Source organism: Euprymna scolopes, chromosome 39 (genome assembly GCF_053919585.1).
Source record: "Euprymna scolopes isolate OS-2025 chromosome 39, ASM5391958v1, whole genome shotgun sequence".
NCBI classification, from domain to species: domain Eukaryota; kingdom Metazoa; phylum Mollusca; class Cephalopoda; order Sepiida; family Sepiolidae; genus Euprymna; species Euprymna scolopes.
The window spans coordinates 33,164,399-33,179,641 of NC_136520.1; the positions used below are offsets into that span (position 1 = coordinate 33,164,399).

The 15,243-nt window shown below is 33.0% G+C and overlaps 1 protein-coding gene across 1 annotated transcript in view; it reads left to right on the top strand.

The window, feature by feature from the left end:
- LOC145263727 (NADH-ubiquinone oxidoreductase 75 kDa subunit, mitochondrial-like) overlaps positions 1-15,243 on the top strand; it is a 53,095-nt gene that overhangs the window by 21,944 nt on the left and 15,908 nt on the right. The window contains exons 8-14 of the mRNA XM_080120700.1: positions 2,592-2,669; positions 3,990-4,175; positions 4,870-4,969; positions 8,094-8,243; positions 10,309-10,454; positions 11,903-12,031; positions 14,866-14,932. Coding sequence (XP_079976826.1) covers positions 2,592-2,669; positions 3,990-4,175; positions 4,870-4,969; positions 8,094-8,243; positions 10,309-10,454; positions 11,903-12,031; positions 14,866-14,932 — 856 coding nt within the window. The remainder of the gene's footprint in view (positions 1-2,591; positions 2,670-3,989; positions 4,176-4,869; positions 4,970-8,093; positions 8,244-10,308; positions 10,455-11,902; positions 12,032-14,865; positions 14,933-15,243) is intronic.

Here is a 15,243-nt window from a genome sequence, read left to right on the forward strand (position 1 = left end):
TCAAACTCTACCGTGTTTGAATATATGGTTAAGTAACAGTTTTAGTCGTTTAGAACTGCTTTAAAGCTTCACTGCTCACTCATTTTTCGACCAAATTTCAAACAAGTATTACAGTTTATAGATCATCTTCTCGGCTATATTGTGAAAAAAGAAATTTTCAATTTTCGTTCAGTTAAACGAGTTATTTTGAATTTACTGGTGTTCAAAATCGCAAAAATATGTAAGGAGGTGAGCGATATTTTTATGGCTGGTTTCCATAGCAACTACGTCGTTTCAACGATTACTGTTGCTACTAATTCACTAATGAAAGCATGAAAGGGAGATAATTGGGGGGGTTCTTGAAAGCAGACAAGTGCTGTACATTGTTATTACATCTGCATTTATAGGGGTAATAAAATAAGACTGAAATTAAACAAAAAACAAGTGAATTTATTGGAAGCCTGGAAAAATCATGCGTTACAATAGAAAAATGTGAGCATGAAAAGTAATATGGAAAAGTAAAGGACTAGTTGTTAAAACTGGAAAAGAAAAGGACAAGATATTCTAGTAAAAAATATAATAAATTTATAACTTAAGATATTGCAGCATTCAGAATTGATTATATAATGTTATAAATTGAATATTTTTTTTTTTTTTAAATTTTTAATGCTGCAATATTTAAACTTATATTTTTTACTAGAATATCTTGTCCTTTTTCTTTTCAAGTTTTAACAACTAGTCCTTTATTTTTCCATATTTAAGCTTAATCATATTACTTTTCATGCTTGCATTTTTCTATTTTAATATATATATATATATATATATATATATTAGTATGATAAATTTCCAATTCTGTATTAATAACAAGAGCATCATTCAGTTGTGAGATTACATATCTCCACCTGGCAATGTAAGAATGAGCACAAAAGTCTTATCTGGAAATTTCTTTTTCCATATTGTATGAAACATTCCCAAAATTATGCCATGAAAACGTTGATAACTCAAAAGCTATCTAATCAGGTTGTAATTTTTTACATGTTTATTGCTATCAAATTTTGAAAAGCTGAAATTCTGTCAAAATTTCTTGAGTCCGGCCGAATTTTTCAGTGTCAATAAGATGCCCAGACACCATTGGCTACAATAATGAGCCAAGTAATGAATCTATATGATGAATAGAACCAAAATTATCATCAAAAGGTGTGACTTTCACTTTTTGTCACCTTGACCTTTGGCCTAGATGTTTCAAAATTGAACCAGTTCTATGTTAAACTATGACTGATATTTTGACTCATTTTGATGACAATGAGTCAAGTGGTGTGGAAGCTAATAAAATTAAAAAAAAAACAAAAAAACTGATGTCATAAAATTTTTTTTTTTTTTTTTTTTTTTTTTTTTTTTTTTTTGCTTCTATGTACTGCTGAAGGGAGCCTGCTGGGATATCCTTCAGCTCAGCTGTTATGGTTGGGTTATAGTCAACTAACGTACTTACTAGCTTCCAGTGTGACTGCTACTGGAAGCGATGACAAAGCCAATCTGTTCCTTTGCTTTTTTTCTCTCATGTATATATCTCCCCTGTGCATATACTCGTTTTTATTCCGATCATTTTTTTTTTGTTTTTTTAGTCTTGATTTATTTTCCTTATATATGAGAGTGAGCAAATTGGGAGATAATAAAATATATAATACGGACTGTGTCTAAAGAATAACGGATGAGTCATTTCTATAACTGACAAATAACTACACAGTTTCTCTTTCAAAGTAACTCCCCTCTCCTCGAAATAGCATGTGCATTTTTCCATTCTTTTTTGCTACATTTTAATGCACTGCTCAAAGATGGGTCACCTTGAGTTTGAGGAGTCACATGGTGCCAAACCAGTGAATAGGAAGGTTGTTCCAGTATGGTGATGATTTTCTTTGGCAGTAACTGCTACATGATCAGACTGCTGCAAGCCGATGCATATCAGAAGGAATCGTTTTTGGAAATTATGAATTAATGAGAAATAATTATTTTTCTACTTTATCATTTTCCTTAATTTTTGAATGTGTTACTATTTGCAACATGACAATTCTCGCTCCTAGACAAGGTTCAAAAGAGTCGCCAATCTGATAGGTCCTGAACTGTCCTCTAAACTTCAGCCTGTCCCATTGATGAAATGTTGCATCCCTCTGCCTGTTCTACAAGTACTTTAACGGTGAATGTTCTGACGAACTGCAAGCACTTGTGCCCCCTCGACGTAAATAAACCTGACAAGCAGCTAAATTCCACCCCTTCACAGTAGAGATCCCTAGATGTAAGAGAGCCTTCTATTCCAGTAGTTTCTTCCCCAGAACAGCTAGACTTTATAATTCCTTTCCGGGTCCCTGCTTCCCTAACTGTACTGACATGCAGAAGTTCAAGTGCAACGTGAACCGACATCTTGCTGCCCAACTCCCTACACAGTACCCCTGATGCCTATGTCCTTGATAGTATCCCCCTACAACAAAGTGGCAATGTGCCTTGTTTGGGGTGAAAATGTAATAAAAATTCAATATTTTTTTGTTATTATATAGAATCACCAATTTTTTATTATTAGATATTTATTTTTAAAATATCTTTCTTTGCTATTTTTCCAGAGCTGTCGAAGACAAGAATGTAGGGCCTCTTATCAAGACTATTATGACCCGTTGCATTCATTGTACCAGGTGTATCCGGTGAGTTATTTAATTTTTTTTCTCTTCATAGACACCATCATATTTGGTATAATGTTGATTTTATATGGTGGTATATGTTGGCAGGCTTAAAGAAATTGACTTTCAAACTAATTTATCTTTGACCAGATCTTTATTTATCCCTCTTAGGTCCAATTTTATCACTTTTTTTTATATATCCTCAACCCTTATTAGCTAGGTTTCAGTTCCATGCATCATTCTAGTACTTCCAGATCAGACTGTCTGAAGATACCGATTTCCTGACCTGGATTTTTTTCCCCTTTTCCTTTGCAGAACTCAATCATGTTCTGCAAAGCTAAAAAATAATTTTCTTCGACAAAACAACCAAATATCATGAATAAATAATTGAAGATATAAACGACTTTGAACACAAAATCTTGTACCCAAATGACTGGATTCAGCATTAAATAATTTGAAAAGGGTTAATATGCCGTAAAACAAAACGACCAAAATCTAACGCCATGTATAAATATTTAAAGATATTAAAACCTTAAAATATTCATGGAGTTTGATTTGATTGGATCTTAAGAACTTGAAGCACAAAAACTTGCATCAAAATTACTTCTGGATTAAATGGCCCGAAAAAGGGTTGATATGCCATAAAATAAAAGAACAAAAGCAAATCCATGCATTATTGCATGCACGTGCTTTATAGACTTTTTTGTCAATGTTGGTAACACTATGCAGATTCCTATTTACTTGCAGAGTCAGAAACAAGGTCGGTTTTTAATGTAGGGAAAATCCAGCTCCCCAAAATAAGGCACTCTGAATAGGAACAAAAATAAAAATTGGCTCAGTCATAAAGGATTTCTCCTTCATTAACTGAGGACAGAAAAGGTGCAGCATTAGAACAGATAATACACTGTGACCTTGTCCCGAAGGCCAAGCATGTAGAGTTGGTAACACTATGCTGGTTAGTAATGGTAGAATGTTCCACATTGTGTATATCACAAAAAACATGCGGTTAAATGATTTAATGTCCCCAATGCAAACAAAAATTATAGTGGTCTTACTGAGAGGCTTTTCTTTTTATCTCTCTCTCTCTCTCTCTCTCTTTCTCCCCACCCCTGCCCTCTCTTATGAAAACATTTTTGTAAATATTGAATAGAATTTGTGAAGAAGATTAATAACGTATTAATTTTCTAAATATACATTTTTGTTACTTTTAAAGATTGAATTAAGATAATTAAGAAAGGGAAATACCCCCCCCCTCTCCAACTCCAATTTTCTGACTGAATCAAATATCCATAAATATGCAATGTTTTATATGATTAAAAGATGTTTTTGTATTTAATCTTTTAGTTTTGCTAGTGAGATTGCTGGAGTTGATGATCTCGGCACCACTGGACGCGGTAGTACCATGCAAGTTGGAACCTATGTGGAAAAGATGTTCAAGTCTGAACTCTCAGGAAATATCATTGATCTTTGCCCTGTTGGGGCGCTTACATCCAAGCCTTATGCATTCACAGCACGGCCTTGGGAAACCAGGTAAATCTAAAACATTTTTTTTCTCTATATTTGTTTTTTTTTTTTTTTTTTTTTTTTTTTTCTTCAAAAAAATAACATCTGTTATTTTTCATGTTAAAACTGAATCCACAGCGAAATTTTACAAGTTTTACAAGAAAAAAAAAAATGAACGTCTTTAACTTTTCAAATCTCATCATCCTTAACTTTTTACAAATCTAGTATTAATTTGGGATCGTCTCTGTCAAGACAATAGATATCTATAATGGCAAAAATGTTTGAATGTATCCATTATTATTACACTTTTCTCTGATAGAAAGTCCATCTGACTCCAAAGCTGAATAAAAATGCAACAACAGGTGACATTGAAGGTTACATAGAAATACTTTCTTATTTTGAGCTGTGCTGAAAATGAGCGATTAAGAGTCGATCTTTACAAAGAGCGCCACATGCCTTGGTAGATTCATCATGTTGTTGTTGAGTTGGGAAAGCAAAGAACTTACAGCTTGTATCAACTGATTAGGCCTTGATAAACAGATTACATGGATGCTGCAAAAGTAGTGCAACAAATTAGTGTGTTTCTACACTAGCACATCTGATTGGCCAGTAATCCAAACACACAGTTGTAAAATTGTCTACAGCAAAGGCAAAACAGTACATCAAAATATCTAATTGCTATCGTGTGTTAAATTCCGTTTTCTTTTTATTAAATTTTCAGGAAAATTGAAAGTATTGATGTTATGGATGCGATTGGAAGCAACATTGTTATTACTACTCGTACCAATGAAGTGATGAGGATCGTACCCCGCATGAATGAGGTAAGTAAATGGTACTTGTTTAGTTTAGTTTAATCAAGACATTTAAAAAATGAAAATATTTAAAAAAAAAAAATATTGTACAGAGCTCTATGGAAAAATTTATCTTTAGTTGACCTTTAACAACTAAATATTTTCGTTCACTAGCCAAATAGAAAAGTTACTAGCCAAACCCTCATGATTTTTAGAATATGACATCTTCTGTGACGAGTATGTACATCATAAATATTTATTTATTTTTTTTTTTTTAACAAGTGTAATTCTAAATATACAACAAATTTTATGTTGATACTTGAAGGTATAAACATTCTAATTTCTTCAGATATTTTTTTTTAAACAGCCTTCGTTAAAAAAAAGAGTTTATTCTTCTATTAAAATTTTATTATTTAAATAATTTAACTTTGTTCGTTTTATTAAAAAAAAATGTTGAAAAGATTTTTCACTTGGTAGTGAGCCTGGAAGATTGTCAGTGAAAGAAATACAATAGGCAAAAGATAAGCATTTTATTATTCCTAGTCGCCACTTTGAAAAATCACTCTCAAATGAGACTATTTCACTCGCAATGTAGAGCCCTGTTGTACATGCTCGTTATGGAATAAAGTTGTCATTAAAAAAAATTACTTAATTTGATCAATTTTTTTTTTTGTTTTTTTTTTGAGAAAAATCAAATATTAATGAGATCGATCGTGTGGCAGCCATATTGCCTATTTCGCAGACATGGAGGGAAGTGCCAGGGGAGATAACTTCAATCATTGCTTAAAGTTTGTCAAAATTTTATGAGATTTGACATTATTTTTATGGCAAGTGCTCGCCTGAACTCGTATCTATGGTTCCCTCCTCTCCCAACATTCAGAGAAACACTCGTCTAGCTGAAAACACTATCAATAGTTTCCCCCACTCTTTATCTGTGCCTAGACGTAAATGTGGATTCCATGAATAGAGCTTCTTTCTTAGAACTGCACACTTGTGGAACTCTCTTCCGTTTGCCTGCTTTCTAGCTGACTACAATATGATCGTCTTCAAGTCCAATGTAAACAAGTTTTTGATGAGCCATTCCCCTTAAGTAATCCAATTTATCAAATTTAGACTTCTAACGATTACTATATTGTCCCTTTGACTACTGTACACTCGTTAACCCATATCCTCGAGTGGCTTTTGTAAACAAAAGATTATTTTGAAACATGGGGAGAAAAAATACCGAGATAAATATTTTAGTTTTTTTTCACTTATTTTAGAGTTTCTTTGTCCTTTTTTTAATCCCTTTTTCATTTCGTCTTTTGTTAACACTTTCGTTTAAAGACACCCCCCCCTCCTCATCTGTGAAATAGGCAAGATAGCCTCAACACGATCGATCTCATTAAAATTTGATTTTCCTCTGTAAAAAAAAAAAAAACTACTTGATCAAATTAAGTGATTTCTTCTTTTATGAAAACTTTATTCTATAACTAGTACGTACAATATAATTTTCAGTATTTTCATTTTTTAATGTCTTGATTAAACTAAACAAGTACCAAGTTTTAAAGTCAGATTCCTTTTCTATTAAAAGAACAAAAAAATCTGCTCATTTATATCGAGATACATGTGAAATATGGCAGTTCAAAATCAAATAAAAGGAAAACTTATGAATATACTTATTAGTCATTACCATAGTGTATGAATCTGCAAATTCTATTGTTGGCATTGGTTTCCCTGATATTTTTCTAGAGAGAATCAGGTACTTACAGGAAGGATCATGTGTAGGTTGCCAACATCCTAAATGAAAGTGATTTTTGTGGAACGAACTTGATTAGAATTTGGGACATCCGGGTCACCAGTCTGTTTTGTTAACCACTATGAGTGAAAAATATTGATGTACATTAAAAAAAATTATGCAAAATAAGCAAATATAAAAACAAAAAAACTATTTGAATTCAACAAACTTTGAGAAACAAGACCATACGGCATCTTCATATGAGAAGAAGGGAGATAATCTTCTACAACGTACTCGACGCAAATATCTCAGAGTTTGATGATTTCTAATAGTAAATTAATTTTATCTATATATTAATACCGTAGTATCTTTTAACTTATATATGTACATGTGTTATGGTTTCCAGATTATAAATTATTCGATCGGGAGGTCTTATTTATTAAAAAGGAGGATAGAAGGTGATAACATACTACGAATATTAAACTAGTATGTAAATTCGCTAATTTAATGTTTGTAGTATGTTATCATCTATCATCCTTTTTGATATTAGGTTGGGACAAAAATAATGTCGTTTTTTATCAGATATATATATATGTCAAAAACGACATTATTTTTGCACCAACCTAATTAATAGAATCTCCTGATCACCAAAGACACAATGTAAAAATAAAAAATGATTTTGCTTTTGGGCCATACATGAAACTACAATTCAGTTATAACTAACATTCTTTGGCAGCCTTGTAACTCCTGCTTCCCTTTTGAGTAATCTTGAAAAGTCACATTGCTAAGTAACCTAATTAAAAATCATACTAGACTGTCCTGCCAACGGGGTTGTGAATTCACCAGTTGTAGTCCTGTGAAAAGAGGTTAACTCCCTTCCTTGAAAACAGGGGAAACCTGCTTATCCAATTAGACTAGAGTAGGCAATCATCAATTTGATTGAAAAATGGACAATTTCACCGATTTCGATGACAATAAAAATATGGGAGTGTGAAACATTTGTTGATCATCATTTAATCCTGGGCAATGTCTAGTCTCCCTGCTAGGCAGGTCCTGGATATGACCTAAAACTATATCCGATGGTGAAGCCCCACCTTGCGGGCCTTGGGGAGTGTGGAGCCACCCTTTAATTGCCATTGCTCCCAAGTCCACTCTGACCCAGAGTAGTAGTACCTGTTAGGGTCCTAACTATGCTTTAAATAGAATCTGACCTAAAAAAAAAAAATATACTCCATAAAAATCGTTCCTCAAAATAACTAGATTCGGCATTAAATAACCTGAAAAAGGTTGATATGCCGTAAAACAACCAACCAACCCTGCTAGGCAGGTTATGTATAAATTATTATTTTGCAGTTTAATGTAATCAACTCTTAGAAACAAAGTTTATTCTCTTGAAATCTTATCGATGTTGAATTAAAAACATTTTTTCTTTTTTAGGAAATTAACGAAGAATGGTTATCTGATAAGAGTCGATTTGCATATGACGGTCTGAAGAGACAGCGACTGACAACGCCATACATGAAGAATTCTAAAGGTGAATTGGTAAAAACAGATTGGGAAAATGCTTTCATAACAGCAGCACAAAAGGTAAGAATTCATTTTAAATGTGATTGGAAAATAATAATTTCAACTTCTCGACTCAAAAGCTAAAATGGTTAATTATTATTAGTATAGGGACAATTAATCGGAAAATCAGAACTGTAAGCGATATTTTAACTGGAAAAATTTGTGCTTATTCTCCAATGCAAAAATAATTCTTTTGTTTTCTTTGTTGTTTTTTTTTTTAAACATAATTTCTTATTGTTACTACTAATCTCTACATATATAAAAGGCACTTTGTGTGCCTGAGTTCCCTATGGACTCTAAAAAGGCTGGGTCATTTTTCTAACATTTTACACAAATGTACGTGTTTGGGAGTGTTTTAAGTAGTTTTGTATCAAAATGCTTCTGATAAGTATTAGTAATCGAAAAAATCTGATTAAAAAAGGGAACAGTCCAATTTTTACTAAAGTTAACACCCTTATACAACCTAACATCACAAGTGCATTTAAGAAGTTTATCATCACACAAGCAGAATGGCCCAATGTATAAAATCAACAGTAGGTTCTTTGTCAGGCAATTAATCGATTTGATTGAAAAATGGATGATATCACAGAGTTTGATGACAATAAAAATATTGGAATTGTGGAACATTTGTTAATCTTCATTCTGGCAGGGTCAGGTCTCCTTGCTAGTGATAAATATTTATTGATTTTAAACTACCAGTAAAACTAAAATCCCCCTCCAAGTGTATTTTTGCATTTGTGAAAATCTGTGCATATAAAAAACAATACAACTAAATATTTAGAGATTTAAGAAGAATTGGAATCTGGAATTGTATCGGAATTAGGAAATATATTGGAATCGTCTCATCACTAATTATTGTAAAATAGATAATTTATCTGCTTTGAAAAATGATTCAACATAATATAAGAGTACGTTTCTCTGGTTCTTGTCCAGAATTCTCCCTATATTAAAATACCAGAATAAAAGAAAAATTTGTATGATGTACGCACCCTTGATGCCATGAAAGCATTTATATTCCAAAAATCACCTAAATTGATCAAGTAATCTTATTTTTAAATAAGAAAATCAGATTTTATGAGTAATCAAGGCGTTACTACGTTGTCTACCATTTTGAAAACAATCTGATGAAACAAAAGGAGATAACTCGAGAATTCAAACTTGCCAAATTTTATGCTGTAATGTCTACAAATTTTCATTTTGATCAATTTATGTGATTTTTAGAATGTGATATTTTTGTTTTACCATGGATCATACTGATGTTTCGGTTCCTGTCCAGTATTCCCCTATATTAAAAAAATAAATAAATCTATATAATGTATGCAATTATGATGAAACAAAAATATATTTCAAAAAGTCTTCTAAATTGATCAAGTAGTTTTATTTTTAACTAAGAAAATCAAATTTTATGAGCAAGCAAAAAAGGGTCGTCTTGCATCACCATTTTAAAGAAACAAGGGCAGATAACTCCAGAGTAACTCAAACTTGTGAGATCAGCCTTGTAATGCCTAGGATTTCCTATTAATCACTTAAAATTGTTTAAAAATGATTTTCTTCATAAAAATAAAACTACTTGATCAGTTTATGATTTTTGAAATATGCTATTTTTGTTTCGTCACATGTATGTACATTATACAGAATTTTCTTTATTTTTGTTATTTTAATACACAAAAATGCATTGCTTTTATAATTAAACATTCTGGTGATGATACCATAATGAAAACACTGGGTAGACTTTTTTGTCAGCCAATCTTGCAACTCTTTCATCCCCTCAAGGGCTTAGTTTTTGTCCAGTGTTTGGAGTCCAGGGGATTGAACGTTGGTGGTGGGGTCTCTTTCAGGCTTAGTTTGTCATAAAGTTATTCTACCTTCATCTCTCTTTTTTTGTTATTATTTCCTTACATCAAGTGGCTTCATGCCTTGTCTAAAGTGACTTTGATAAAAAAATTAACGATAAAAAAAACAAAATGATGTCTATTTAAACCATTATTTAAAACTTTTTTAATTGTTTTAATTCATTCAATTATTTTCTTTGGTTTAATTTAATGGTGTTTTAATTCATCCAATTATTTTCTGGTGTTTCTTTCAGATTACAGCTGTCAAAAATGACGAAATTGCTGCCGTTGTTGGAGGCTTGGTTGATGCTGAATCCATGATGGCACTGAAGGACTTTCTAAATCGGTTAGGCAGTGAGGCTTTGTGCACAGAGGAAATTTTCCCCATGTCGGGAGCTGGGTAAGTTCCGAGTAAGACATAAAAAAAAAAGAGTCTTCGGTTAGAGATGAAAACCATGAAGGGGCCAGAACCCTCACCCTCAAAAAAGAACTCCTTGCTACAAAAGCATCTACAAAGTTGTAGATGACCTTTGTCCCTCCATGGGCTGAAGGCTGTAGATGGAAGTAGTAAAAACGCTCGTCTGTTGGCACATGTCACAAGAGATTTTGGGACGATTTCAAAATAAACTCTACAAGATGAAAACTAACCATCAGAAAATTTCTGGCAATTTACAGAATAAAAAAAAAACAAGTAGAAGAGTAATTTTGAAAAGTTACATTGCTAAGTGACCGAATTAAAAATCAAACTAGACTGTCCTGCTGATGAGGTCACGAATTCACCAGTTGTAGTCCTGTGAATAGCAGGTAACTCCCTCCTTTGAGAAAAGGGAAACCTGCTTTTCCAATTAATTATTGGGGCCCCCCCCCCCCCCGACAAAGAAGGGATTGGACCTAGTAATTTATTCTCGTTCGTTTGTTCGCACTTTTCTCAATAACCACACCTTGAATATTTTGAAATTTTGCACAAATATTGGTCATTGTGAAAAGCAAATTTTTCACTTGTGGAGGGGCACCCTGCGTGCTCGGCTTGTTTTCAATTATTGATTTGATCTGAGAAATTTTTTCCACTTACCAGAAGAATCTAAAAAAAAAAACAAAATATGGTGGATTGTCAAAAGTAAAATAATTGATTGAAACCCCATGAAAAGTTAGTAATTGAAGAAAACACCCCATCAGTGAACAAAATGCTATCTATGGGAGCTGGCTACATTAACAATGATGTTTTACATTAGGCATTTGTAAGGGGTCACAAATTATTGTGTAACAACACAGTAATTGATATTAGTTGGTTGGCGATTTGGGACTTCAGAAAATCCGGTTGTCCACACTTCTTCACTGCCACCGACAATAAAGATGTCGGTATATTTTTATATATCAACTAGCAGGGAGACCTAACATTGCCCGGGATTTAATGAGAATCGACAAATGTTTTACTCTTTCAATACTTTTATTATCAAAATCAATAGAATTGCCCATTTTTCAATCAAATTGCCCGCTCTCGTCGTAGTTCGCTGTTTGAATATACAAAAGACTTGAAGCATAAACTTTTCTTGAAGTGAGTGAATTCGGCATTAAATAACCTAAAAAAAGTTGATATGCCATAAACAAAACAACCAAATCAAACCATGATATCATTCTCATGTCATTTCTCTTTGTGCAACATGTCCTCAGTCCTCACTGGCAAGGTTTCAATTTCTACACATCACACCAACAAAATTTAAGTAGATGACACTTTTTGTTTCCGATTTCTTGTGATATTTTCATAATCTGATATTTTCATGATTTGGATAATTTGAAAATTGTTTTTTATAATTGAAATGTTTGTTTTGTATGGTTCTTGTTTAACAGCACAGATCTACGTTCCAATTATTTGCTGAACACGAAAATAGCTGGCGTTGAAGAAGCCGATTTAGTGCTTCTGGTTGGCACTAACCCACGTTATGAAGCTCCTCTCTTCAATGCTAGACTTCGGAAATGGTAATCCAATTTAAAGCATTTTCTCTTTTAAGCATGTTTGAACGATTGCTTAAATTCTCTTTTTCAGCCAAAAACAAACTAAATCACAACGAAAGCAATTGTCGTCCCTTAGGAGCATGAAACATGGTATAATGTTCGATCTGTAAGAGAATTTGTAACTTTATTATTTATATGAAGGATAATGTAATAACTGTTCTGGCATTACCTCTTTCTTTTGACTTGTAGCGGCGTTTGCTCGAGATGGGTTGAGCTGGCTGCAATGGAGTTAACTGCATCACGTGCATCAATGCTGCACACCCTTTATGATCAGCAGCAGATCTAGCCATTTGTGATTCCAGCATCAGACACCAAAAACATTAGGACTGTATACAAGTTCTATGTCTACCTTTACCTCTTTTTATGGAAAGGGAGGGGGGGGGGTCCTCTTGGGTATTACCTTTTTTTTTTTTCTTTATTAGGTAATACACTCCTCATATTTCCTATTTTGTTATATCATTCTCGTGGTTATTACCTCCTTCTTTCTAGTATATGTTTACTTGCTGTTATCCTTCCAAGTTCACAAAACTACAATTGGAAAAAGCATTTGCTTGTACGTAATAAAAACAGCATACAAATATGAATATTGTATACAAGCGATTTGTCTGACATGGGTGCATTGTTGGGGTCCTATTGCTAGTCTTTACATTTGAGCTAAGCCTTCTATCTCTGAATCTCAGTGAAGACTAAATGTGATCCTTCTCTGCCGGTTTCTATCACCATTCTCTCAACAGCCAGCATTTCCTGAATATCTTAACTTTCCACTGAAAATCTGACATGTCTGACCATATCTCAGCTTATTGTCAGAAGCTGGTCACATCCATCCTTACTCAACTCCCTTTCGTCATTGATATCTGACTACCCAGAAAGTCAACTACTGTCATGACATTGCTGGTCTGTTGTTCAATGAATCAGTTGTTTTTTTTTTTCTTTTTTCATTATTATTGTCATTCATTTCCTAGCTAATCTTTCCCAGTGTAGTCCTAGTTGTGGAAGTATTAAGGTATCATATGTTTAATTATTGTCATACGAGATTTTCATGAATTTGAGCAAAATCTTTCAGCGTATTTTACAACTCTGGTATCTTTTAGCATTTAATGTATACTAGCCTGGGTGTTTGGCGATGTGTGTTAAGCAAAAAAAAAGTGGTATTAGGCAGGCTTGAACCCGTGACGTAAAGGCGGAAAAGAAAGTGAAAGAAAATCTGACGGCTTACCACTACTTCATGATCTTGAAGTTTGGAACATTAAAAATAGGCAAAGTCAATCCAACCAGTACGATGACTTGCAAAAATGGCTTGCAAAAAAATCGATCTTTCCTTGTAGAAAACAGCCAGTTGAAGGTGAAGGAATTAATGTTTTTTGGTAAATTTTTTTGATATTTGTCGACAGATGTTGAGCTTCAAAATGAAACCAATCTTGTGAAAACCATTGCCTCTGTCGAAAGTTTTAGGCATACATACATACATACATTTAAACAGACAGGTGAGATTTATATTATAGATGGATATGATAATAGAAGTAAACAGACCCCCACCCCACCCTACCCACAAGAATAATTTATACATTGTAAAAATTTCTAGTGTTTTCTTAGTTGATGTATAGCATTTAGAGCGATATAAAACAGGAGTAAAATTTTGAATGCTAATATTTTAATGCTGATTTACATTTTTGGTAGTTCAAATATCAGTCTATCATATGGTACCCTTTGTGTGTGATGCGGGCTGAAAGTAAGCATTAGAATTGTCAGTTTTGGAGGAGCCATATTATAGTTTAATCTGAAGCTAGATCGAATCGGTGTCAAATTGCTGTAAGCCTTGGTATTCCACTTTCCATTGTTAACCAAGTGATTGTGCAATTTATCAGAGGGAATATAGCTAATATAATCTAATCTAGGTCAATTAGAAGCCTCTGATATCGGTCTTCCTTATTAACGGTCCTGGATATGACCTTAAACTATATCCGATGGTGAGGCCCCAGCTTGCAGGCTTTGGGGAGTGTGGAGCCACCCTTTAATTGGCATTGCTTCCAGGTCCACTCTGACCCAGAGTAGTAGTACCTGTTAGGGTCTCAACTATGGGTTAAATAGAAACTGACTTGAAAACAACAAATATATATTCTATTAAAACATGTTTCTTCAAAATCTTTGGATTCGGCATTAAATAACCTGAAAAGGGTTGATATGCCGTAAAATAAAAACAACCAACCAATCCTTATTAAAAGTGGAAAAGACTTGTTCGTATGTCTGTATATTTCACATTTTTATGAACTAAAAATGCTTTATTTAAACAAAAAGATGAAATAAGTATATTAAAATATGTGTAGAAGCTTCTGATATTTTAAAGCAAAAGGACAAAAAAATGTTTCATTTTCTTTTGTTATTTTTCATCAAGACTTATTAGTTGCAGGATGTTGTCAAAATGGACATAGTGTTACTTCGGATGATAGCTCGGAAGATGAACTGGAATATCCAATCAATCTCTTGGGACTCATTCCTGCAAGTGACTATCGTTCGTCTAATGTCTCATCTGAATTGTTTTGTATCGTGATCAGGGACAACTGGGGTTGAAAAATGAAACAGTCGATTAAGGAGATGTATTTGTCTTGTTTTCTTTGTTTAAGTAAACTGAGCTAGGGTTGACCTCAGATTTTGCAGTTCTTAACAGCATGAAAGGGTTAGAACAAGTATCATGTTGTATCTAACTTAATTTAGGCTGATCTTATCCTGTATTGTTCACAATTTATTTGTTTTAATTGTTGTCAAAGATTACAGCTTTAACCATTTTTTTTTTTTTTCAGTTGGATCCATAATGACCTTGAAATCGCCCTTGTCGGAACGCCGGTAGATCTTACCTATGAATATGAAGTAAGTTCAATTATCAAAAATAATAAAAAATGAAAACAATTAGTGCTTGTTTACATTGGTCATCTTTTAAACTAACGCATTTCAGGTGAAAACATTATTATGTACTTAAATAAAAATTATTACCATCTGTAGAATTGTTGTATGTTCTAAAGAAATACAATTTATTTGAAAAAATAATTTTTTTTTTGTTCACTTTCTTAATTTTAATTATTATTGTGAAATTAGTATAATTTACAATGATCCACTAGAAGTATTTTAAATAGAAAATCAGCTACAATTATGCTGATATTGTGTTTAAATATAGCAGACTC